This window comes from Urocitellus parryii, chromosome 9, assembly GCF_045843805.1.
Source record: "Urocitellus parryii isolate mUroPar1 chromosome 9, mUroPar1.hap1, whole genome shotgun sequence".
Classification (NCBI taxonomy): domain Eukaryota; kingdom Metazoa; phylum Chordata; class Mammalia; order Rodentia; family Sciuridae; genus Urocitellus; species Urocitellus parryii.
The window spans coordinates 1,622,723-1,649,634 of record NC_135539.1 but is presented as its reverse complement, the minus strand read 5'-3'; the positions used below and the strand labels follow the sequence as shown (position 1 = coordinate 1,649,634).

At 51.5% G+C, this 26,912-nt stretch overlaps 1 protein-coding gene across 1 annotated transcript in view; it reads right to left on the bottom strand.

The window, feature by feature from the left end:
- Grin2a (glutamate ionotropic receptor NMDA type subunit 2A) overlaps positions 1–26,912 on the bottom strand; it is a 321,273-nt gene that overhangs the window by 71,796 nt on the left and 222,565 nt on the right. The window contains exon 4 of the mRNA XM_026380120.2: positions 26,285–26,399. Within this exon, the coding sequence (XP_026235905.2) occupies positions 26,285–26,399 (115 nt within the window). The remainder of the gene's footprint in view (positions 1–26,284; positions 26,400–26,912) is intronic.

Below are 26,912 nucleotides of genomic sequence, written 5' to 3'. Positions count from 1 at the left end.
ACACACACACCTTCACACATACATGTACTTCCACCTACAGGCACTCACTACTAAACCCCTCCCCTCCATAACCTACACCTCTCTACGCAAGCCCACACAACACACATCTACACACAAGAGCACACTTGCCCACTCAGGCTCACAGTATGATCACTCACAACCACACATACACACCGAACACACTTACGCTCACACCTCTGTGCACACATGCACACTCTTGCACACAGACAAGAGGCTCTACTAAGCTGACAGGGTGCATGCACTTTTCACCAGACGCACCCCGGATGACACCCGATTCCTGCCTGTGCTGGAGCGCCCCGGTCATCTCCACCTGCTGACCTCCTACCCTCTCTTTTCTGGCGTGGTTCGAATGCCAGTTCTTCCTTGGGGCCTGATCCCCAGCTGGAATTCATTTTTACCTTTCCTGAGTCTCTAGGACTTTCTCTTTTGTTCATTCATGAGCTCAACACAGGTTCCTTCATTTGGGGATTCCGAAGTGCCAGGCACTGCGGAGGCCCTGGGGCTACACTGTCAACAGTCCCCAGAGGCCATCTTCCAGTCTGGCTGCAGAGGAGAGCAGTGAAAGGAGATGAGTGCTGCTCCGGGAGGAGACCGGAGGCTGGGGAAGAAGGGAGCTTCCTGTTGCGGAGGAGAATCAAGAGCTCTTCCGACAGGAAGTGACTCCAAACAGGCAGCAGATCAGAAGGAATCACGTGTTCCTGTTCGGGTTTGCCTTTGGCCTGTGGACAGCTGACATGTGTGGGCAAGGCCAGGGGACTTATTGGTGATTTCAAGCAGGGGAGTCACACCCCTGACTGCGAGAAGTCCCTGGGGCCCCTTCCTCCTAATGCAGTGCAGGGAAAGGGTGTGGCTCACCTGGGCTGGGCGGCAGCTGCAAGGGTCTGGATGACAGAAAGCCCTGCGGTGGCCAGGCATGACTTCAGGGGACCTCAACAGGAGGCTGACCCACTGGGGGGTGCAGAGGGAGGTCCAGCTGGCCTTGAGCTACAGCGCTGTAGACTGTCCTGGCCGCCTGGAAGTACAGGGCTCAGCCCCTGCCAGTTGCAAAACCACTGCTGGATGAACGCAGTTCTGACTACATGGGGATCGCAAGACTAAAAACCAGAGAGGAGATTTGTTAAAACTGACCGAGGCAGAGAGTGCCTGCCACCTGCTCTCAGGCCCCCCTGGGCCTGGGGAGCTGGCTGGGTGATCTCCTCACCAACGGGGACAGGCCTTAAAACAAACACTTCAGTTGTGCAAAACATCAGAGAGCATTTTGCTCCAGGTAATAAGAGGTGATTTACTCCCAAGCCGGAGAAGATATGAGTAATTAACTCTTCAGGAAGACGAAGTTAAGGAGGAAAAACACAGTGAACGGGAGGCCGATCTCCCTCCACCTGAAACATCAAGTCCTCCAAAGGCGGATGAATGGCGGTGAAGGAAACGTGAAGTGGTTTAACGTCCGCATTCAGCATAGACAGCATGTCGATGAGCAGCACTTCCACACTCTGCACGCACACCCGGTGCTCCCAGCTGACAGCAGGGTCACACACAGGTGGTTCTGGGCTCTGAGTGGCCGCTTGAAACCAAAAGCAGACCTGAGTTTGACTGATCTGGAAACCACGACTAAGATGCCAGATGCACCCTGTGGCTTGGTAGCGAGTGGAAACCAGCACTATCTGGTGCTTTGAGTTCTTTGAGGATGGAGGCCTGTTTTTCTTTTTCACCAATATCTGATTTCAGGATCGTCTGTGGCAGGTAGTGTGCTAAAACCACAGCTCACCGTGAAACTCAGTTTCCCCTACGCGGTGTATGGGAACACACATCTACAAAGGCACTGCCGAGGAGCAGATGTGGGCCAGGCCCACCTGTGCTAGGATGCCCAGGGACCTCGGTGGTCACTGGTCAGGGTCACTGGTTAGGTCTCTGCGGTCCAGATGCTGAGAGACGGCACTGTCCCGAGTGCACTGATGGAGCGCTGGCGGGTTCCTGGGAGTTTTACATGAGTAAGAACCTCCCCTGGGGACTGCCTGGGAGTGCAGACACCTGCATCGGGAGTCAGAATCGGCAGATCTGGGAGCGAGGCCCAGGTCTCGACTTTGCTGGCAGCCTCCACTGGGCTGTGGTGGCCTAAGAACCCTATTGGAGAAGCATCAGGACTTTGGATCAAATGCGACCCCAAATAAGGATGGAGACCTTTCTTCTTGGGCTACTTACGTAACCAGTGCAGTTGCCAGCAGATCTAAACGAGCTTAATCAGCTATTAGAGTCTTAATTAAATTCCTCTCAGTTGAAATTTCCGAATTGCCTAATTGTTATGCGGCACACATTGGAGTGGTGGGTTTTTTTTTCTTCCTACAATCACGGCTCTCAGGATGATCTCATATCATCCTGATAACCGCGTGGACTGTCCCAGGCCCCAGCACGGGCTCGTCTTTCACGGTGTTTTGATCTCCCTCGTTTCCAGGAACAATCTTCGAGTCTGCATCCATTCTTTCAAAAGAACGGCTCCATGCATGTTCAGGTTTAAAATTTAAATTTCAAAATGAAAGTCTGCGGCCCGGGAGCTGCCTCTCCTCCAGGAGTTGCTGTATTATCTCCAGTCCTCTGTTCCCAGGTCCCCGGGGACGGATACAAGTCCTATTTCTTTGGTTTACTTTTAATTCTTTGTGTGCTCTTAAAAGTGATGTGTTCTGTTAATTAGCTAAGCCGTTAATAGTGTTTTCTTCCTCCTCTTTGACTCCGCATTGGAATGATATAACATCAGAGACTCGAAAAATCAGCAAAAAAGTAAAAAAGCAGCTCTTTCATAATCACTAATTAATTTTCCAAACAGGCTCTTGAGGGTCCTTCATTGTGTAACTTCTGTGCCCGCCCGCCCTCCGTGGGCTGTAACAATGTGACAATAATCACTGAGTAATTAATAAGGGTCGTCGCCGGCATCTGTTGAGGGGCTGCCCACCCCCATGGGCATTTCCCATTTCACCCTCATAGTCCTGGAAGGGACAAGGCCATCATCGTCCCATTTTACAGACTGAAAAACAGGGGACTTAAGATCAAACAGCAAGTGAGAGGACCCGGAGTCCAGCTGAGGGCATCCGGCAGCTGAGCCTTGGGTCAGTACAGCAAGGTGGACATCATGTTTGCTTTGGGAAATATCTAGAGAAATAAGAGACATTTGCCTCGTCGAGGGACTATCCCACGGATCGACGGGGCGTAGAGGAGCCAGCCCCTGGAAGGGACAGTGAGTTGCCACACCTGGATCCTGCTCCCCAGAGTGAAGAGCTCCCCTCTGGGGGAAAACTCAGGTTCCATTGCCCGTCAGGGAGGAGGGAGGAGGAGGCGGTGGTCCTGCAGGTGGCTTCATGCACGGGGGATCTTCCCGCTCCGTGGGCCTGTGAGCTGACTCCTCTAAGACCCCGAGTTCCACCACAGAAAAGCTTCCAACAGCACAGCCGCGGGGCTCTCCCTCTGCAGCCTTGGGGTCAGATTCTGCCACTTCCACCCTGGACATCCAGAGGCAGTTAGAACAACAGAGGGGGAAAGCCGGCTGCCCCCAGGTGGCCTGGGTGACAGGTGACCTGGAGACTTCATCCAGGAGGAAAGTCGATTAGACCGCTTGGCCCCTGCGGTGACCTCCACCCAGCGCACAGAGGGACGGGAGGGAGGGTGCTGTCTCCCCCCTGGTCTTTCCTGTTGCCCGTGAGACACCAGCAGTCACACGCACGATCCTGTTCACACTGCTGCGTCTGTTAGTGTCCAAACCCAAACATAAGCTGGATTGAGCTCCTCCAGGGCTGCTGAGGGAAGGAGGAAGGCAGAGTGCACACAGAGCAGAGACCCAAAGGGAAAGGGACCACGGGGGGGGGGGGGGGTGAAACCGGGGTCGGGGCCCAGCTCGGGATGCTGGGGGGAACTTGACCCGAGGTCGGTCCCCTGGTACAACACCAGTGACAGCACTTGTTTTCAACGCCTTCACAAAGGCTGTTTAGAAACATGGCAAAGGTTTTCTTTTGACCTTCTAATGTACTTTTTTCTGGGTAAATTTCAAAGATCAGTGTAGCTTCCAACTGTAAAATCAGTGAGATTCCATTCCATCCGGCAGAGTGAAGAGCTCTCTGGGGGAGTACTCACCTGGACAATATTTAGCAACTCTGCTCCCCGAGGGCCTTGCCAAGGGGTTAGAAATCGGTCAAGGGAGGATGGCCGCTGAGAGGGTCCCTCATATGCTGGGATGACCAATTCATTTTGAACAGCCTGAGGCAGGCCAGAGACCCCCACCCAGGAGACCTTGCCATAACTAGCTTCTCCAGAGACCCTCAAAAGTTCTGTGAGCATAACTGTCCTTGGTCCCTGGGCCGGCCAGGTGGACGGTGTGTGTGCAGGGTCTGGGCTCCAGGTCTCCAGCCTGGGTGGGCCTTCACAGAGGACTGGAGTCGGGTCCAGGGAACCAGGTGGTGGGAGGAAGGGGAGGGGACTCTGTTTCCCTGACACTGATTTTCCCAGAGGGTGTCCTTGGCCTGAAGTGGGTGCCCAGAACAGTGACAAACTGCTTTTGTGTCGACTTCTAAGCCTCCGAGCCCCTCCCCTTACACACTGGGTATAAAGCTCTAGAACTTTCTGAACTCGGGATTCAGGGGGGGATTCGACGGAAGCCAGAAGCCGCCCTTTGAACCTGGCTGCAGCCAACAGACCTGCTCCATGCTGTTCCTCTGTGCCCGCCTCATCTGTCCTACTTCAGTGGGACTTAAAAAATCAAATGAAGCCCTTAAAAAGTGACCAGATTCTGGAGTGTGTCGCCCCTTATCAAAGGAGGCAAGTCCTAGTGGCTGACAGTCTCAATGCCTCAAAGCGGACTCCAGGGATGGCAGAGGCCAAAGCCCACAGATCTCCTCAGTCAGCATTATGTAAAGAAGCCAATTCCATTTGGATCTCGGCCCTGGACGGTTCAAAGCTAACCTCATTGACGGCCGTCCGCAGAGTTTTAAAATAAGGTTACAGGCCTGGGGTCTCGATCAGGTGAAAAGCATTTCATCCTCTTGCCCATGAGAAGTGACTGGGCTGTACGTGTGGAAGAGTGGGGAACTCAGTAGCAGGTCTCAGATGGGCTTTTGTGCTTCTGTATCCAGGAGAAAATAATAAATTTAAATCTTTAAGATGGACGTTTTCCTCCTTCCAAATGAAAGGGCGAGCCAGAGCTTGGAGCCTGGGGCCCTGCTAGTTATCACAAGGACGTGCACCAAAGCCCTCTTGCACAGGCGAACTCCATTGCCGTGATGAAATGCACAAGGATCAGAATTTCAATTCTCCTTAGATAAGATGCTACTTTGACAATCATTCTTCTTTGCTCAGCTCTGGCCCCAAACTACTTTGCTCCAAGCTCGTCTGAGCCCTAAAGTATTCCAGCCAGAGGATCCTTTGAAATACCAAAGCCAACAGAAGATTTAATGGTGAGGAAACAGTAATAAGCTTAAACACAGCTTTGCCCACGGTTAAAAACGCGACTACCAGGAGGCAGTGGGGGAGAGGAGGCCCCTAGGGGACAGGCCAGATAAGACCAGCTGCTTCAGAAAGCAGAGCAGACATAACCTCGACTGTCGGTCCAATTTCACCCAGACCAATTATCCCCACCTCAGACATGAATCCACAACTGCAGAGCCCCGTGGAGGCTGGAGGAAATGAGGACGGGGAGGGCCCATCGGGCAGCTGCCCAGCGCTGGGCTTCCTGCAAAATCATCCTACAGTCGGGGGAAGAAGACCCAAGTTCAAGTTCAACTCTGAGGCTTACGAGCTGTGGAACTGAGTTAGAGCAAAGATTCTCAGACTCACACAACTTGGGACCACAGGCAGAAACCCGAGACCCCTGATGACTTTATGGTAACCGATAAGCAACGCTGTTCTCTAAGCCCTCGTGACTTAGGGTTCAATGACCTGGTTCCTGGCTCACTCATTCAGTAATGTTTAGTGCTTATTAGCCACGAAGGAACTCTAAACCAAGGGTCAGCAAACTACGGCCCGGGGCCAGACACTTCTGTACAGCCCACGAGCCGAGTATGGGTTTTCCATTTTCACGTGGTTAAAAATGAACACAACTACACTTGTGACATATGAAAATCATATGAGATTTGAATGTGTGCCCATGAATGAAGTTAGATTGGAACACAGCCATGCGCATCTCCTACCGTATCCTCTACGCAGGCTTTCATACCGAAGCAGCAAGTTGGGTCCTAGCCAAAGCGACCGTGTGGCCCACGAAACTAAAGTATCGACTAGCCGCCCCCTTATGTAGAAAGTTTGCCAGCCCCTGCTCTAACCCCTGTGGACGGGGACCCACTGGCCAGCGAGGACGATCAAGAGCTCTCAGGACGAATGACACTGTACAATAAAAGGGAACAAGAGCCAAAGGGTCAAGGTGAAGCAGAGGCAGGGGAGCATCAGAAGCGAGAGAGCAGGTCTGGTAACGAAGGAGGACATCTGCAAAGGTGCAGTGACCAGGGGAGCCGCGGGAGTCTGCGAAGGACTTGGAAAGAACCAGTAGGTGGGACTATCCCTGTGGACGGAAGCTTAGAGGGTGGGCTTGGGGAGCACGTGGAGAACCGGGAACTCATCCAGACGGGGTGAAGGGCGCAGTGCTCAAAAGGGACCCAAGGAGACAGGAAGTCCCTGGGGACAGGCTGAGGTCCCCAGGTGCACACTGGAATCAGCCTTTGCATCCCTTGATGATCGGCTCGTCTGGGGATAATACTGGTGACTTCACCCACGTATGTCTGACAGTGACCCCTCCCACATTTGGATGCAGCCTATTTGCGAATATTTGATGTCCATTCCCTCATCAATGTGCTCCTACTTGTCAGATTATTTGCTTAAATGTAGGGGGTCAGGCTTTTGGTCATCTCTCCGTTCACTACCGCCAGTCCACTTTGGCCACTGTTCCTCTATTCACTCAGAACAGCTTGATCACAATGATTTGAGACTATAAAATCCAGCGCACTCGGCTCTTCTCAGCGTCTCTTCTTGGACACTGTTTCGACCCCAGGGCCCTGGCCCTTCTGATTTCTCCCAAGGCTCTGCTGCATGCTCCCACATCTCCTGCCTCCCCGCCAACCCTCATCCTCTATCACCTCAGCAGACTTTCCCCCACCCACAAGGATCCTGCCCCGACTTTGTCCTCTCCTGTCACCACCCAGCGCCACAACCCCCAGCTGAGCCAACCCAGCCACTTCTCACCTGGGAACCACCAGTTCAGGTGGAGAACGTCACGGGACCACAGAGATGAATGGCGTTTCAAGTTTAAGGACTCCCTGTGTAGCTAAGCATCTTTCTCTTTTTTCCTAATTGCATCTCCCTCGTTCCCTGGAAACTATTTCAAACCTCCACATCTGCCCACAAGACGGACTGCCAGCCTGCCAGCCCCATCCTCTCCCCCGGCTGACGGCTCTGCCTCTGATTTCAGATTATATGGACAATCCAGAGTCCACAAACTCACCGGCCTCTGTCCACAGGTCCTCCTCCTCCTTTCTGTCAAGAGTGCGGGAGGCCCCTATCTCTGCTCCAGCCTGACACTAAGCCCAGCCCAGTCACCCAGGACAGTCCTCGTCTGCATTCTCCTCTCCTCTAAAACTGGCCCTCGACGCCCTCCAGGGCTTTCTCTGCACTCTGAGCACACTGCACATTGAGTCCCCAAGGCATGTGACATTAGGGGCCACGCCCTCTCTCCGTGAGTGTCTTCCCTGGGCTGCCACAGTCCTACCCTTACCCACTTGCTCGCCTCCTTCTCTGAGCACGCCTTGGGTGTCATAACCCTCGCCTGCCCCCGAGGTGCACGCTCAGATCTCTTCTGCTCCCCGCCTCCAGTTACCGTCTACGAGGACAGCACTTAGGTCGGAAGCCTTTCACCAGCTCTTCTCTGCAGCCTGCAAGAACACTCCATCTCCTCCTCTTACTTTCCTTCAATCATAAAAGAATGGGTACAGTTTCCCATCGGCCTCGAGTCTTGGAATCTTGTTATGGTCTGGATGTGTCCCTCATCCCCCAAAAGCTCAATGTGTGGGACCATGAAGGAGCATTCAGGGGTAAGACCACTAGATGATGGGAGTTGTAGTGTGACCTAATCTTGACACCGATGAACAGGTGGTCACTGTAGACAGGTGGGAGGTGGCTGGGGAAGGAAGGTCACTGGGGCCCAGGCCTTCGGGTTCATATTAGTCCCTGGAGAACAGAGCCCTCTCTGCCTCCTGGCTGCCCTGTCCTGAGCTGCTTTCCCTACCATGCCTCACCTTGGGCTCAGAGGAATGCAGTCAGCCATCGAGGGACCGAGACCTCTGAAACCAGGAGCCCTAAACAATCATTCCCTCCCTTACGTTGTTCTTGGCAGGTCTTTGGGGCACAGCAGTGAGAAAGCCCACTAGCACAAATCCCAGAGCTAAAATATTCCTGTGCCTGTCCCCCTCCTTCATCATATCACATACACACCACCGCCAAGCTTGACGCTCCAGCCTCTGAGCGTCTCCCACTGTCCCTCTCCCTCCGAGCCCTGGGCCATCACTGCAGTGAGGCCCTCAGCTCCCCTGGCCTCCGCAGCGGGTCCTCCTCCTGTTTCCCCATGGCCCAGGCCTTCCTTTGAAGTTCCTCTGCTAGCCGGTCATCGCACGGTGCCGCCTGGAGCCCGTCGGTGGGCTCTCACTGCGGTCGGCACACAGAGGAGACGCGACCCTCCGCCGACCTTCCGGGCTCTCTGCAGGGCGGCCTCATTCCTGACAGCCAACTCCTGATCCCACGCCTGCCCACATCGACGCGTGAATCAGAGAACTGATCCCGGCTCTGGGTACGAGGAGTCCTCTGGTGCCAGTTTCACACCATCACTCACCCTGTGCAGAACACCCTCCCACTCCCTGCCGGGGGCTCTCCTCACCCCCGTCTGCCCTTCAGAACCCAATGCCGGGGCAGCTCTCCCCGCAAGCAGTCCCAGCACCCAACCCTGGGCAGGGGCCTCCTCCTTTCCTTCTCATCAAGGACCGGAGGCACCCACACAGTCATGGCCCCGGGATGCACTCGGGACAGGGTGCTAAAGGAACAAGTTAGTAGTGAGGGTCATAGAACCACCAGGAACTATCCATCACCAACGCTCATCCTTCCCTTCTGGCGACAGGCTCTAAACACAACATGGATTTGGGAGGTGGCTGAACTTGCGCCTGACTGCCGGCTCTGGGGCTCAGCAGCTGTGAGGCCGCGGCTGACTTTTCCTGCCGGGCCCCAGTCTCCTCGTTGGTCAAGTTGGCACAAGGAAGCTATCACGTGATTCTTGTGAAAACTTAAGAAATCACGTCTGTAAAGCCCTTATTACACCAACCTCCAGACAGTCCATGCCTGCTCCACCAACGCAGAGTGCTTCTTTGCCTACGGGTGTCCGGGAAGGATTCCCCCAGCAAGGTTCCTTCCCACCCACCATGCTCATGTCCTCTAAGGTCAAGGTGGACCTCCACCTGCGATTCCAGAACCAGCCGGAGTAAGACAGAACCAGACAGGGATCCCAGGCCGGGGCTTGCTTACCGAGATGACGCTTCCTCTCAGGGAAGACGGATCTGCTTTTCATTACTTCTATTTTAGACAAAACTGATATCGCCACTAATACAATCCCGTGCCCAGAGAAGAGGGTCCTGCCAAAGTCAGCCTGGAGTTATTTTGGTTCTCTCGATAAATCCGAAGGTCTGGGAATTATTTTTATTCTCACATGCTAGTTTTAGGTTCTGAACAGCCGATGCATATCATTAATTTCGGGACGATAAATGCAAGCCGGGCTTTGTTGGATCCTTATGCATGGCCTTGCTCGTGTTCAATTGGCCAAGCAGCTGTATTGGAAAAAGATGAAAAGAAACAGAGAATAAAAGGGACTGGAGACCACAGAAGCTCTGAAAGGAGCACCCTGCTCTGGGAGTGTATGTAGGTCACGACGCAGATGATGACGGAGAAGTCTCGAGTTGTGAAGCCCTTTTTGGGTTACACGCTGCTATTATTTTATTTGACCTTCATGACAGACTTGCTTAAAGGTGAAAGAGAAATCATTTCAACTTTTCAGAGCAGGAAGCAGATGTTCCTTCAAGTAACTTGGCCCAGAGGGCACAACAAATGTGTGAACTTGAACCAGAAGCAGTTTTCTGGCCAAGACATGAAAAAATGTCCATGTTTCAGTATTCGTCCTGTGGTGTGGGGCCCAAGAGAAAACCAACGCAAACCTCTTCCTCAAGAGGCTTATCTTCAGGCTTTAAACCCAGTTCCTCGGAAAAAGACAGTGCTGCCAGGAAGCTCCTAGAAATTCACTCAAACTGCAACAAAACGACCCCAGTAATTGTCATTTAAAACCCTAGATCGCACTCTGCACACATGATAATTCCCATTGATTAAGCTCTTTCTGCTATGTTGTCGCAGGCCCTTTACTGGATGCTGCACATGAATCACTCAAGATCCCTGAACCTGTGAAGCGGCTGGTTGGCCACTTTGGTCCTCATCTCTCTCTGGTCCTCACTTCTCTCATATGTAAAATAAAATGAATTGAAACATCTACCACCTCAGGTCGTAGAGAACATGAAATAGGATAAGGTACCTGCTGAGTTCAAGGCCTATAGGAGAAGCAGAACTGGAAAACTATTAGGCTGCTGATTACTACTACTACTACTACTACTACTACTACTACTACTACTACTACTACTAGGAGTTATATAGGAAAACCAAACTATGTGTTTTCCATTTCAGTTCTCTACCTCCCATGGCCCTGGGTGAATTCACCTGCATTATAGAATTTGTATGAGAGCCGGGTATGGTGGCCCACACCTGTAATCTCAGTGGCTCGGGAGGCTGAGGCAGGAGGATCCCAGGTTCAAAGCCAGCCTCAGAAATGGTGAGGCCCTAAGCAACTCTGTGAGACCCTGTCTTTAAGTAAAATACAATACAGGGCTGGGGATGGGGCTCAGTGGCCCCCTGAGGTCAATCCCTGTTAACTACCCCACCCCCTGGCCAAAAAAAAAAAAAAAAAAAAAAACAGGATCTGAATGAGGAAGGAATAAACTCAGTGGTTAAAGCGTAAGCTTCAGACTCCACCAGCAGGTACTCAAAATACAGCTCAGATCATTGAAAATTAACTTGGTCTCCTTAGTGTTCTCAGGGATGATGAATGGCACCAATATCACACACTTTTCGTGAACTCCTGGACCTTGTGGGTTTTGAGTTCTGACCACAGGAAGCATTTAATGAAAGGCGGCTCCAGTGTCCTCTTAGAAGCCCCATGGGGTAGGCACTGTCATTGCTGCCGTCAGATGATGGGGACACTGGATGTCTGAGAAACACCAAGACTGACAGTGTTTCAGGTGGGCCTGGGTCTCAGAACTAAGTGTGACCCCTGGCCAAACCTGACCCTATAAATGCCCATCAAAACGCCCTCTCCCGATGCATGCTGAGCCGGAGTGTCACTGTCCCTGCTGAGCACGACGCTGGCCTCCCTCTGTCTGCAGGGACCAGTCATCATCTCTCGATGTCAACAGCTTTGGTTTAGACACACCCCTGTCTCCAAGTTCTACGTCCATGGATTTGGGAGCATCACTGGGTGGGAATCACGTCCATATTTTTGAGTCCTCCTGTATTTTCAGAGCCTCCATCAGTCAATGCCTCCGTAACATGTGGGTGAGGGAACAGATCTCACGGTGTCCACTCAAGCTCCCAACTTGAAAGCTGGGAGGGAAGGGAGGCGTGCACCGTTCCTACAGAAGCACACTGGACAAGTCTCTGATCCTCAGGGCCCTCAGGGTCCTCATCTGATAAAGGTCCCTGCCTTCCCTACCTGAAGCGTGTGGTTGGGATCGATAGGGGATCGATAGCCATAACTGACCCACACCCTCCCTTCCTACCTTAGCTCTCGTGGCCGATGTTCTTCAAGCAGGCTTTAATCTCCGAAAAGAAAAAAACTTCACCATCCACTATGACCTTCTGCACAGGGGAATCAGGACCAGGAGCCCGGATTCTTGTGACGCTCCTTGTTGGCTTCCACTTTGAATATAACAGAAGAGAGGGACCGTTGGCCTCTTGCAGTCATCCTGCGACGCCCTCTGAGGGAGCCAGAGTTGATCCAACCTTGGGCTCTTTCCTCATGTTTCCAGTGGAGTCTTTCACACGGGGAGAAAGCAAGATGGTTCAGCCCCTACTTTTTCCTCCTCAACAAATCCATTCAGCCTTTATAATTTGCAGAATTGTGATTCAAATGGAAGAGTTTGGATGGTAAGAACTCTACAGATAGGATTGTGATGAGCTTTAAAACAATTTTCAGAAGACAATGGCTAGATAACAAACCATATGGTGGAGTAATAAGCAGTGAAGGAGCCCTTTAGTGCAGGGGTGGGGGCTGATCTGCATCCTCAGATTTGCAGAAGAATGTTGATTGGTTTGTGCAGAGATGCAAGGGACTGATTAGAAGGCAGATTTTCGTGCAGCTCAGTGGGACGCTGAGCTGAACTCAGAAAGAGCTGCGTGCGGCAGTGGGGAATCTTGTACCTGCAACAGTCCCTGCAAGTCCACCGCGCAGGGATGGGGGACTCCCACCCACCGTGGGTTTTCATAATTAAAGCCCTGACAGCAACGCGACCCACATGCAGGGAAGCCCCATTTCCACCACATGGTGTCGCAGAAACAAAAAGGACACTGAGGCCGAGGGGGCTGAACTGGAACCCGACTCAGCCACCTGCTCGCTCTGCGAAGCTGGGCAACTCACTCATCCTCCGAGACTCAGTTTCTTCATACGCTACTGGGGTGGGAGGGAGGTCCTATTTATCTGGAATGTCTGTTAGGAAGTGATCAATGTAGGGGCCGGGGCTGTGGCTCAGAGGTAGAGCGCTTGCCTAGCATGCGTGAGGCACTGGGTTCAGTCCTCAGCACCACATAAAGATATTGTGTCCACTTATAGTTAAAAAAATAGAGATTTTAAAAAGTGATCAATGTAATGAGTATAGATCCCCTGGGCCATGATCGGGGCACAGTGATTGACATTTTCACCATCATCATTGTTTTATAAAATATGGGGAACTATCACCAGGCACCAGCCATCAATCCCCTCGTCTTCAGAGTCTCCCACGACTTGGACACCAACACTGGAAGATTCAGTCCCTTGCCATTTCTGCCTCTCCCACTGGTCCACCCCAGGCTCCGATGCCAAGAAAAACAGGGTAGAGGGGAGGGCGGCCTCGGATGCCAACAGCACAGATGAGAAAACCAGACTGCAGCTCCAACGTCCTTCCTGTCTGCTCCAAAACAGGAGAGCAGCAGAGGCCACCAGACAGGCTGAGGAAGTGGGCCGCAGGGGCAGACAGCTGATGTGAGGCCTGGGAGCTGCTCTCCAGGTCATCTCTGCAATGGGGGACACCGGAGGGGCCTTCGGTGCTCGTGGGTCAGAGGACCCTGTGGCTGACTCTTCTTCAGGCTCCAGGGTCCGGGTCACAGGTGAGCTCTTCAGGAAGGCTTTGCTCCTCCCTCCCCAGATCCAGGCACCCGCTGCCAGCAGCACCCATCTCACCCTGCTGCAGTGGACAGTCCTTTCTCTCTCTCCCACCAGACTGTGAGTTCCCTGAGGGCAAGGGTGCTGCAGCATCCATTTCCACCTCCTCACTGCGCCTACTACAGACCTGGCAACCAGCAGCGATGGTAGAGCCTTGGTCAGCAGATTGGCAGTGGTAAACGGAGGGCTCAAGAGTGACCACACAGTGGGTGAGTTGAGTGATGGTCTGGTGGGCTGACAGATGTGTGCTGGACTTTGTTAGATGTTTGGTCATGGGTGACTGGAGGGATGGATGGGTGGATAAATGGACGGACAGTCAATCACATCAGCAATCACAGTTTGCAGTTATTTTATCCTAAAGAAATAGCTGATGATCCAATTAAAGGTCTGACTATTGCCATGCCTCCCACCCACTCAACTTCCCAGGCAAACACCATCCACAAAAACAAGTTCTCTGTGGAAATTTCCATCATTCATTCCAGAAAGTACGCAAGGTAGTGGGAAGAGCACTAGACCTGGGATCTCACAAGACCTAAACTGGAATCTCTTCTCAGCTCTTGATCAAAATGTCACTAGACATCCCCAAATGTGTACGACTCAAATACAAAATCAGAAAATTCTACCTGCTTTGCAGTGATAAAGTGAAATAATAAATTTGAGAGCCTATATCGTAAGGTTTGGTTCAGCAAACTCTTACTGTTTATTTGCATCATATTCAGAGAATTGCTAAAATCAATCTCCTCACTCTACTTGCTTTTAAACTTCTTTTAGAAATACTGCGTTTTTCCCAGTGAAAGCTCACTTGAGACCCCAATGTCGCGATCAGATAAAGCTCTACTGACTTTGATTGAAGCCGGTGTGTGTCTCTTCAACCCCTCACCTACCCAGGGACCCTGTGGCACTCTAGGTTCTGAAAGAACTGAGCATTCCAGGGAACACAGAAAAAAAACTGGCCTAAAATCCCGGGGCTGGCTTTCCCTCCCCAAGCTCCCACAGTTTAGATTGAGAATGCCCCCCACAGGCCCATGTATTGAGGGGAGGGTGCTGTTAGGGGGTGTGGAGCCTTTAAGAGGCGGGGCCTACGGGGAGATCTTCAGGTCATTGGGGGTGTGCCTGTGAAGAGGACCATGAGACCCCGCCCCTTCCTCTTTCTCTTATTCACTCTCTGGCCATGAGGGGAGAGGTCTGTACTGCCATCTCTTACACCAAGATGTGCTACCTCACCAAGGCCCAAAGCAAATGGGGACAATCAATCATGGACTGATGTCTCCAAAAGTGTGAGCCAAAATGAACCTTTTCTCTTCATAAGTTGAGGACCTCAGGCATTTGTTATAATGCTGCACGCTGACCCTTCTTTCTTTGCTGCCTCCGTCAGAGATGCTGAGGCCTTCTTGGGCCCACTCAGAAAGTCTGAATGGTTTTACCTGTCTGTTCAGGAGTTTCTAGAAATACTTCTGACTGAGAGACTTTCTGAATAATTGACTGAACTGAGATCATTTAAATAATCTACTTCTCATTTCCATAAGTAATGGCAATGGGAGCTACCAAGGGCACAGCTTTTGCCTCACATTTGTACCATCTGTCATCGGAATCATGCCCCTTTCTCCCTCAGATGGCTTCATCATCGGAATAGGCTTCTGAGCTAAATAGAGCTGGGCCCTCCCTCCACACCATGGTTGACTCTGGCTCCGTTTTGACACTTCCTGGGCTCCACCTCTGCCTTCATCAGAACATGACGCTGGGCCAGCCACTCAATCCATGTGGCTTCCAATTTCTCCCCTGCAACATGAGGACAGAGTTAATAATAATTGGAGCTGACATTTATTGATCATCTTCTATGTGCTAATCGGTGTTCTAAGCACCTGATGTATTATCTTGATTAATTATCCTAACAACTCTATGAGGTAGGTACTATTATTATCTCCTTTTTAGATATTTAAAAAAAAATGCAGAGAATACTGTGAGACGGAAATGAGACAATGCATTGGAAATGCCCTGCATGGCGTCTGGCACATCACCGGAGCTCAACTAATGGTGTCTGCTGCTCACAGGAGCCTCACATCCATCAGCCACATTACCATGTCCTCATCACACCATTCATCTTTGTCATCGACTCCCCAATAAAGCACGCTCCCACACAGATGTCTCTTGTGCGCACCGAGATTCTTTTTGTCTTAACTTCTGAAACCCAGAAGACTTCTGCTGCCTTGCTGAGGGAACTGGGTTCAATGGCTGCTCCTTACAACCATAAAACAAAGGGAGAAAGGAAAAACCAAGAGCTGGTGCAAAACCACACACACACACACACACACACACACACACACACCGTAAGGGGTGGCTTCACTTATTCTAGTTGAAGGAGTCAATTTGAGAGAGACTTGGTGCGTCCTCATGGCCACCTCACACACTGTACTGCGTGGATATTTAAAATAGTCATTATGCGTGACTCCAGGGAAGTCAGGTGACGATCCAAAGTCTTTACAATGGCTTGACTTCACCTCTCTACGGCTCACATCATTTTGAGAGACTTAATGATCATTATATAAGGAAACAATTAAATTCCACACAGACTCCACCAAGGCTGATGATATTACCTAACCCATTTTACAAAAGGGCCCTCGACTTTAAATATGGATTTGGAAGAAGAAAAGAGAGAGAGAGGGAGAAGGAAGATGAGCAGTATCACTTGCAGGCAAGTTCTTTTATTTTTTTTCTGGAACTATCTAATCCAGAAATACCAAACCACAGACCCATACCTAAAAGTTTTTTTTTTTTTGAATTGACAACCTAATTCCCCATTCAGCCCTGCATCTTTCAGAATATCTTCTTTCTCACACCTTCATTCTCTTTAAATAGCCCCTTAGAACATTCTTGGAAGATGCAGGCTCACCCCCATTTTCATTTAAAGAAGCAGTAGGACTTAGGTTCCGGCTATTGAGGTTCGATGCTCTGCCTTTGCAGATTACGAGCTCTGAGACTCTGGGCAAGTGATTGAATTTCTGGGGGCCTCTTTCTCTACTTCTGTAAAAGAGGGGACGTCGTGTCTCATGCCGGCCGGAAGTTTCTCGGCATATTGAAAGTGCTGCACGAGTGTTAGTACAGGTATCTGTGCTGCTGTCTGACCTCGAGCTCTCCAGCAGGACCACCGGAGACTACAGAATAAAGTCCGTGGTCTGCAGGCTCCAGGAAGCCTGGTCCTTCCTCCCCTTTTGAGCAACGTGGATTCGTTTCCTATTGTTGCCCAGCAGATGACCTTGAACTTGCCACTTGGAACAGCATCCCAGTCCTGTGGCCCAGTAGCTGAGGGAGGCCCAGCTCAGTTCCCTGAGGGCTGCTCTGGAGCATCTGGGAAGAGCCCAGTCCCAGACTCACTTGGCTGTTGGCCGAGTCCAGTCCCCTGAGGCTGTAGGACTGAGGTCCTGGCTTCCTTGTTGGCCGGGGGTGCTCTCAGCACCTGGGGTCCCCTGCCTTCCTGTTGTGCAGCTCGCCCATCCTGAATCTGGGACTCGGCAAACCCTTCTCATGTGTGCAGTCTCCCTTCTACCAGCTCTAGAAGACCCCCCACCCTCATAGGGTCTGGGTGGGATCCACCCTAACACCCTCCCTTTTGAGTAATTCAGTGTCATCTGAAAATTCCCTTAGGCTCTGTGCACAGCAGAAGCCCAGGAGGGAGGCTCATTACAATCACCATCTCACCTGCATCCCCAGGAGGGGCCATTCTTGGAATTCCTTCTGTCACAATCTATTCCAAAGGCATGGGACTCTTCCCCAGGGCCTTGAGCACCCGGCCTCAGGACGGTGACTGGGATGTTCCTGCTGCATGGAAGGACTGTCCACCACAGGCCCAGATGTCCAGACCTTGCTCATCCCCCAGACCTCCGAGAGAGAAGTCCCGGGTGTCGATGCCCTTAATCCTCCTGCCCTAGCAGGTCTCCTCCAGATGCCCTGGAGTCTTCTCAGAACCCCTTCGCAGCACGCCCAGGCTGCCCTGGAGTTAGGGGTCCCCCCAGTGCCCCGTGGAGCTCCCAGGCTCTCAAACGCCAAGTGTCTCTGTTTTGCAACCCAGAGAATGACTTGCATATAATTACTGCTCAGGGAACAGCCTTTGCTCAAGTAAATGGGAATAAGTCAGGGTAATACACCCCAAATTCAGTTGTTTCTGTTTATGGGGGGAAGATCTAAGCAAAAAGATCATTTATTAACTTGATATTTATTGGAGATAAACTAGGGGGCAGGCACCGAACCACAACTGCACAAGTGCTGTCTATGGTAGACAACTCTCCACTTACCAGAGTTTGCTCAAGAGCAGCAACTTTTCTCTTCCCTCCTGTTTCTCAAACGTCCGTCCCTCGTGGCCAAGCACCACATTCCATCCAAAGGGAGAAGACGGAGAAGCAAGGGCCTCAACAGTGTGGCCTGGCGTCTCCCTCTGTGCCCAGAACACCAAGCATCCGGCGTCCCGTGGAGCTCAGGAAACTGCAGATTTGGGTTCCCTAGGTCTGAGGCAGAGCCGGCCCCCTGCAGCCGTCCCCAGGCACGCAAGCCAGGCCGCCCAAGCAGCCACGCTTGTGAGATGAAGACCCCAGGTGTGCCTGCCTTGGGGGCAGTTCCTGGGGAAAGTCTTTCCACTCATGTCCTAGCCACTCTACAAATACAGAGGGCGAAAGGTGAAGAGAGGACTGACGCACACGCAGAAGGCCACTGTTGGAACGTGGGGCTCCCTGGGGGCTGCGTCGTCCTGCGCAGAGCAGGCTGCGGTAGGTTTCGGGGTGCCTGAGGGGTGTGTTATCGGCACACTTCAGTGCGGGTCAGTCCCCAGGACTGTGTTGTCATTGCCATTTACTGACATCCTCTGATTAAATTTCCCCTCCAGGATTTCTCTTACCCAATCATCAATGAAATTGGCAGGGGCCAAAGGGGAGCCAAACCCCACGTTTGCCCAACTCCTTCAGTCCTCTGGCAGCTTGAACCTTTTCTTAGGCTGCCAACGTCACATCCACACCCAGGCAAACACACGCTGAAAACCTGCTCATTCCCATGAGCTCCGGGGCCAGTCCAGGTTAAACGTGGTGGTGATGGTGGAAGAGGGCGCAGGAGGGAGAGTCAAAACACAGTGACGTTGAAGGGCTGAGGCCGTCTGTAATTACCAATCACATCACGCTACCAGAGGCTGGGGAGTAGAGAGACGGTGAACAGATACGGGGTGCCTTTGCAGAGAAGAGTGATTTCTAATGGTCTCCAGCACAGTAGGGTATCTAGGGTTGTGACAACCATTAATTGTGCATCTCAAAATGACTACTAGAGGGGATTTTGAATGTTCCCAACCAAAAGAAATTATGTATGTTGTAGGCGATGGATATGTAATTATCTGATCATGGCACACTGCACACACGTATTGAAACATCACAGTGCCCCCCATGCCTATGTACAATTATTATGTACCAATTAAAAAATTTAGAATCATGACTCACTATGCATCACCATGCCTCACTGAATGTGATAATGCCACGATGTGCCACAGTCAGAACTACAGGCTGAAGAGAGGGATCTTGGCTTTGGTAAGATGTCCTTCACCTCGTCTCTACCAGGACCTCTCTGACCAGGACCTGCTTCATCATACAAGGACATGAGAGACAGGGTGCACCCCGTCCCTTCACGAGCCTAACTGGAACATGCAACTCCTGTAGGGCAGAGAGTGCAGAGCCTGTAAACTGTGATAGATATCTGCACCCCAGGTTCCACTCAGCTGGGTTTGAGTGCGATCTACTGCACCAGGGGAAAACAGCAGACGGCTTTCTTGGGGAGAAACCCCGTAACTTCCCCTCCAAATCCTCCCCCCTGGCTCTGCGGTGTGACGCAGGGAGGAGGAGCACAGGCTTTGGGTCAGGCAGACCTGCCCTCACGTCTCGCTTCCGTCCCATCAGCTGGGGACTCTTGAGCAGGTCCCTGGCCTCTCTGAACTTGAGTTTCCATGTCTGAGGCAGAAAACCTACTGCAGATGGGTTTAGAAACAACTGCTGAGTGAGATCCTGAATGGAAAGTTCTCCTGCAGTCCTTGGCACAGAGCAGCTCCTGATAAATGTCGAGTGAGGTCCCTCGCTGCAGACTGCAGAGAGGGGCCAGGGTGGGCGCCTTGTGGTAGGGCCCAGGAAAGAGAAGAAACACTTCTCCCCAGAAGACTTCTACCCAAGCCAAGAGGAACACGCACCCGGGCGATTCCAAGGCACCTGCTGACACCCTTTGGGTGTCCCTCTGTGCCTGTCTGACCTGATCGACTGGGACAGGTCCTAGACATGAGGTGGAAAAGACCCACGCTCTTTGGGCTGCCCAGAGGTGGGATCATGGAGAAGGCAGGTGACCTTGGCAAAGAGAGAGGAATGTTCCAGAGGACAGAATCATGAGGAGTCCAACAGGAGACGACATTGGATATGAGTCTTGGGGGACCCGGAGAGGGCAGGAGCAAAGTGTCCCATGCCAGGGCACCGAGGGACAGGCCAACGTGGGGAGGTGCAGGGTGAGCTTGGCCTCGGAGCCGATAAGGTCGAGCACCGGTGTGTCATGGAGCGTGTGTGTGTGTGTGCGGGGGGGGGGTGTCCTGGGGCAACTCTGGGGACCAGGAGCCAGGGCTCCGCTGGACGGAGGGCTCTGCCTTGGCCTCTGAACTAGGGGCTTCATGAGAATGCAGAGTCAGGGGATGAAGAGGGAAGCCGGCCCCCCAGAGCCAAGGGCACAGGACATTCCCTCCAGGGAGATGGAGAGCGGTCACCTCTGTCCTCTGGAGCGTCATCGTCATCTTTAACTAGATCTTCTCTAGGGAATGCAACACTTGTTTTTCTTTAATATTATATGTTTTTGTCCTATTTATATTTGAAGTCAAACTTCAAACCAGCTTTAAATGTCTTTCTTTAAATATCTCTCTCAATATATTTATCCCTTTCAGAGCCAGTCTGGGACATGTTAATCAGCTCAAGTCAGCCCTTCTACAATGTGCGCATCACCAAAACCTCACGCTGCAGGCCATAAATATAGGCAATTTTCGATGTACTCTTTTTAAAAATTAATGTAAGCCACGAGTCTAGATGTGTACACAGGTGTGTATCTGCACACGTGCATATTTTCATTTAAAATGATCGCAACCGTACCCTAGTAGACAGACTGCTCTCAAGGCATCTGAGAGGGGTAGTTAAGAAAGCGGCTCAGCCTGCTAATGCCAGTTCACCCTAGAAGCCCCAACGCCATGTCCCCACCCTCATGAGGACCTGTCCCAATTGATCAGGTCAAATTCACCCACCCCCCACGTCCTGTGACACAGAGACAGCCAGTCGGACACACGTGGCATTGTACCAGGGCTGGCTTGGTTCTGAGCTACCTGAGCAGATGGGGGCTTCGCCACAGCCTCACAGCAGCTCCAGTACCTGGGAGATGGTGGTCCTGGAGTCGGTACCACCGTGGGTTGTGGTCTTCCTGGCCTGACTGCTCCTCGGCTGGCATGCAGGGATCATTTTGAACCCTCTCTGGGAAGCCTTGGACCAAGGGGAGCATAAATAAATAAAAGGAGAGGCCAAGGCGCAGAGTCCTGCTTTGCAAGAGAAAGCCTTTCAGCTCTGCGTTCTGCATCTGCAGCTCAGGGGACTGGGCACAGCTCGGCCTGATCCACAGCAGCCCCACACAGAGGCCCTGCAAAAGCAAATGCCGCTCTGAGGGCCTGACATGTTTGCCAGGACACCCTCATTTCATGCTTCTGCTTCCAGTGGCGCCACAGGGTGACCTCAGCAATGAAAAGAAAGCGCCTCGGAGTGCCAGACAACAGCTCCCTCCTGGGCCGTCCCTCCCCCGGCCAACCTGCTGTGCCAACGTGCAGTCCTGGGGGCAGCCTGAGGATGACACGACTGTATTTATCTGCTCCCGGCTGCTTCTTCCTTAGCAATAGAAACGTGGGGAGTCATCTCTGAAGCCCCCGATCCCCTGTGTGCCGGGAGCACAGGCCAGCGACAGGAGGGTTTGGAATGAGAGCTCAGAATCAAGCTCAAGTGGGCAGCAGCCCCCTCGTGCATTCTCTGGGAGATGGCTGGCTTCCAACAGGAAGGACCGGGGGCACACAAAACACCCAGGGGCATCTTTCTTGCATCCAAAATGGACTTTACCCAGGACAGCTTCCCGTGGTCCAGCCTCTCACTGCACTGCAGGGGCCTTGCACACTGCTTGCTGACAGTGAGCAGGTCCCAGACACCACGCAACTCCCAGGTGTGAGCCGAGCCTGAGCTTGGTGGGTGGTCAGACCCCACCAGGGAGGAGGACTTCCCGGGATGAAGACACCCCGACTCCTCCACACAGAGCAGGAAAGCCTGATCGTCTTCTATAGCCTAAGGAAAAGCCAGCGAGGGGGACGAGAACCAGGACGAGGAAAGACGGACAGGGGACAGCACCAGAGACCCAGCAGACAGCGGGCTCCGGTTCCCAGAGGGTCAAGGAGCCCGTGCACACGGCTGGGCGGGTGGGGGATCCCAAGGAAGGGAAGAGGAACACCCTCCACGCCAGCCCCAAACCCAGGCTCCTGGAGGGCGAAGACCATCCTCTGACAGCGTCTAGCCTCCAGAATGTCCTGGACAGGATGACAAGGATCCAGGGGGTCAGCGACGGAGGAGGAGGAGGAGACCCAGAGGCAGGAGGGGTGCGTGTGGGGACACACCCCAGGGAGCCTCGCCCCCACACAGGTGACAGACAGCGGAGGAAGTCCCTCAGGGAGCAAGGGTGCGGAGTCTCAACTGTAGTCCAACCCCACGTCTCAGGAGTCCTGGGGTGAAGCTACCAGGAAGGCCTGACGATCCGTGTTCCACCTCCTCCTACTGACCACCAAGCAGAGCACGAGAACAGAGCCTGCCCACAGCGGCCCCGATGACAGCTGTCCAGTGGACAGTGAGGGACGCGTTTCAGTCGGGTCTTGGCGGTTCTCCTAGGGAAACCCCATGCCTACTGTTATTACGACTGTGTTCCTGTGGGGGATTGAATGCGAGCCCTCGGGGGAAGCTGTGAGCTAGTTGTGCTGAGGGTCCCAACTGGTGGCACTTAACATTTTTTTTGAAAAAAATAACTACATGCAACTAATGGAGCAGATCCCGTGCCATCGCTGTGAGCATGTTGACACGTGTGCAAGACGGACGGGAAGTGTGGGCACCACTCTGGAAAATTCTGGGTCCCCGTCTTGACCATGGCTCTCCCCATGGGAGATCTTCTCACATCTGACCCCAGAGGCAAGACTTGCCCCGACTTGAATCCTACACATGACCTCTGGGCCTGTCTGTCTCTGTTCAGTGTAAGGGTTCTGAGGCTCACCCCCAGCACCATCCTACTAGTGACTCATCCTTTTGTGAATGAGTCACAGTCCATTTTATTAAAATGCCATTCATTATTCATTTATCCATTTCCTTCCAAATGGACGCTTGAGTCACTTCTGGTGTTTTCCTGTTCAGAATAAGTGGCACTGAGCATTCTTGGACAGACGGAACACTGGGGACATATGCTTGATTTCTTTGGTATTAATAACCAGGAATGGAATTACTGGATCACAGGTGTATGAATGTTTCACTTCACAAAAACACAGCCCGTTTCCAGTGGTTAACTCTATATTCCCACCAGCGAGGCCTGAGATTCAGTGGCTTCACACCCTCCCTTAAACTTGATACTGTGCATCTCTTTGATTTAGAGCCACTCGATGGATATGAAGTCACGTCCCACTGTGGTTTCCATTTGCATGCCCCCAATGACCAAGAGGTTCATCATGTCTTCACGAATTTATTAGCCATTTGAGCAATGTCTTTGGGGAGGTGACTAAGTCAATCTCTTTCTCTTTTGATTATTGATTTGTTGGAGTTCTTTACATTTTCAGGTTATAAGTCTTTTGTAACTTATATGTATTGCCAATATTTTCTTCTAATTTATAACTTGCCTTTCTCATTTTCTAAAACTGTCTTTACATGGACAGAGTTTTTTAATTTTGACAGAGTATAGTTTATGATTTTTATTACATATCTAATGTTTTCTTGCATTCTGTTTAAGAAATGTGTGATCCTCTCAGATCACAAAAAAATCTTCCCATCTTCTAGAAAATTTGTATTTTAGTTTTCACATTCAAGTCTGCAATTCATTTCAAGTAAATTTTTGTATATTTTTATAGTATGAGTGGTGAGCTAAGGTTAATTTTCTCTTTCCATGTGGATATTCAATTGACCCAATACCATTTATTAAAAAGCCTTTCTTTTCCTTTTTTCTCATAACCATTCATCAAAAATAATCTGAATGTACATTTGTGAATCTATTTTCATTATTGCATCACCTTTAAATAAGATATTCTCTATAGCATTTTCACAGATACCTATTATTAAATTAAGGAATCTTATTTATCACGAACACCTATTGGATTTTGTCAAGTGCATTTTCTGTATCTAATGAGAAGACCACATAATTTTGTCAAGTGTGTTTTCTGCATCTATTGAGATAACCATATGATTTTCTCCTTTATTCAGTTAATATGGTAAATCACATTGATTATTTAATGCTACAGCAATACTGCATTCCTAAAATAACCTCACTTATCCATGATGAATTATCCCTTTTAAAATATATGGCTGAATTGTGATCAGTAACATATTGAAAAGCTTTGTGTACTTTGGTGTTATTTCTTTTTTTAAGTGTTTGATCAAAGTCAAGTTAAGCCCACTGGGCCAGAAGTTTTTCTTTTATCATATCCAAATGGTAAAGTTTTTAGATACAGATTCAATTTCTTTAGCAAATACAGAGCCATTCAGATGGTTTCTTATCATTTCAGTTTCTAAAAATCATGTTTCTTCAAGGTATTTGCCCGTCTTATTGACATTGTCAAATTTGCTGGCATAACGTTTTTATAACATCTGTGATTTTCTGTGGTGATATCCTGGTGTGTGAGTGTGTGTGTGTGTGTGTATGTGAGTGTGAGTGGGTGTGTGAACATGAGTGTGTATATGTGTGCATGTATGTGTGTGTGGGTGAGTGTGAGTGTGTGAGTGAGTGTGTATATGTGTGCATGTATGTGCATGTGTGGGTGAGTGTGTGAGTGTGTGTGTGCGTGAGTGTGTATATGTGTGCATGTGTGTGTGTGTGTGTGTGAGTGTGAGTGTGAGTGTGAGTGTGGTTTGGGGTTGGTTTGCTTTTTCTGCACCAGGCATTGAGCTCATTGAGCTGAACCACTGAGCCACACCCGCAGCCCTTGTAACATTTCATTTTGAGACAGGGTCTTGCTAAGTTGCTCAGGGCTCGCTCTTGGGTCTTAAAACTAGTTACCTGCACTTTTCTCTCTTTTGTGCAGTCCTAGTGCTAGGAATCATAAGTCAATGATCTTTCAAGACCTGGCCTTTTGCTGATTGCCTTCAGGAGCTGGTGTTCTACTCTGTTGATTTCCACTTATTATTCCCCTTCTCCTTCATCTGGGCCGACTTTGCTCCTCTTTTTCCAGCTCTTTAACACAGAGGCTTCAGTCGACGACTTTCGGTCCCCCTTTCTTATCGTCCCGGTGAAAGCCAAGGGTTTCCCTCAGCTCCTCTTCAGCTGTATTCTTCAAGCCTGATGAGTGGGGTCTTGTGATCCTTCTATTCAGAATACCTCCCAATGCCTTTCTTATTTCTTTCTGACCTGAACATTCTTTGGAAACGTAGAGTGAGTCCTCACTCGTCACTGATTTCTGTTCTGGGTGGTGCACCCGCATCTTCTCCGTGCCTCTGACCACACTGAGGTCTGTCCCATGCTCCGAGGTGGAGCCCATTTGGCTGAGCCTCCCCATGTTCTCGGGAGCCCGCGTGTTTTGCAGCTGGGGACACGGCATCAGACTCCCCCCAGCTCCTTTCCTTCCCCAGACTCGAGGGTCTGTTCTGGTCTCGGGGCCGTGCTCCTGTCTGCACAGCATTTCCTCACCCCCCCTCCGGTCAGTCCCCAGCCCTGCCCCTTCCCCCTGGGTCTCTGGAGCCTCCACCGACTGGGAAGGGAAGCTCCCTCCCCAGGGGTGCAGGGCCCAGAGGTCAGGAACTGCTGGTCAGGGAGGGGCAGACCACCCCCAGGCTTCCTCCCTGGCCCCTCTCACTCCGTTCTCAGCGGGGAACTGTGGTGACCCATTGGAGCGCTGACTGCTGGGGCACACAAGGTCATCTGTAGGCCCCGGGGAAGTCTCTGCTCTCTGACTCAGGACATGGCCTGTGTAAGGTGCGGCATGATTTTTTTTTTTCTTTGCACACTGATTTTTTTTCACGGTTTTCAAAGTGAATACGTACGTACTTGAAAATGTGCTTTACGAGAATCCTAAAGTCCTTCTCTGCATGTGATTTACCAAAGTGATAGATTCAAGTTTTGGAAAATTAGTTTACTTAAAGCAAAAGACCAAGTAAATGGAAATGCAGGGTGTTCAGCCATACGGTAAATGGAGCCCATTTAGAAGATTCAGGCAGACGGGTGCGATCACTGCTGTGCGCTCGCTCAACCCTCGCTGCTGCACGGCGCAGACCAAAGCCGACTGTCTTAATCATCCCAGATCCTCCCAGAACTGCTTCTAGGGGAGCTGGGGTCCGAACCCACAGAGCACTGCACACCAGGAAAGCATTCCCACGGCACCCTCCATCGTCCACCCTGGCTTTGGGGTGGAGGCCGGACCAGCCCCAGGAGACGCCACGTGGCGCAGGCACCCGCGCCTTCTGCTCCCCGCGTCCAGCCCGCGGACTTGCTCACCTTCTCCCACTCTCGGTCTTTGTTCAGCACGATCACCACCAGCCTGGGGTGCACCTGATAGCCCTGCTCCGTGAAGGACAAGTCTTTGCCGTCCCACGTCACATTGACCATAAATCTAGATGGAGGAAGAGAGAAAGACAGAATTTAGAAAAAGATGAAACAGGTGTCAACAGATGAGTGGACAGCACGCGCAGCACAGCACCACGGCCACCATGCATCCCCCGAGGGCTCCGTCCGTGGAAGGAGGGGACCCAGCAGGCACTGCCCACCCACCAGGCACTGTGGTCACCAGACTCCCCACCCCGTGTAGGCATCGATGATTGACCGTTTGGCTCCCGGAGCGGAGTTCTTGACCGGCAGATCCACAGATCTGGGTCCAGTGACCTCTCGGGAGGATCTGCGTACGTATCTGTCGCGCTTTAGGAAGCTCCTGAAGGAACCTGTCACTCCTGAACCACAGGTGGCCAACCTCCGAGCCGTGAGACCATTGGTCATTCACTCAGCAAGTTCTCACTGAGCACCTGCTCCATGCCACGGTGATGGGGATAACTAAGGAGACAAACGTGATCCCCAACTTCATGACCTCTCTGGTCTCAGGGGAGGGACAGGTGTCACTTCATGAATCACA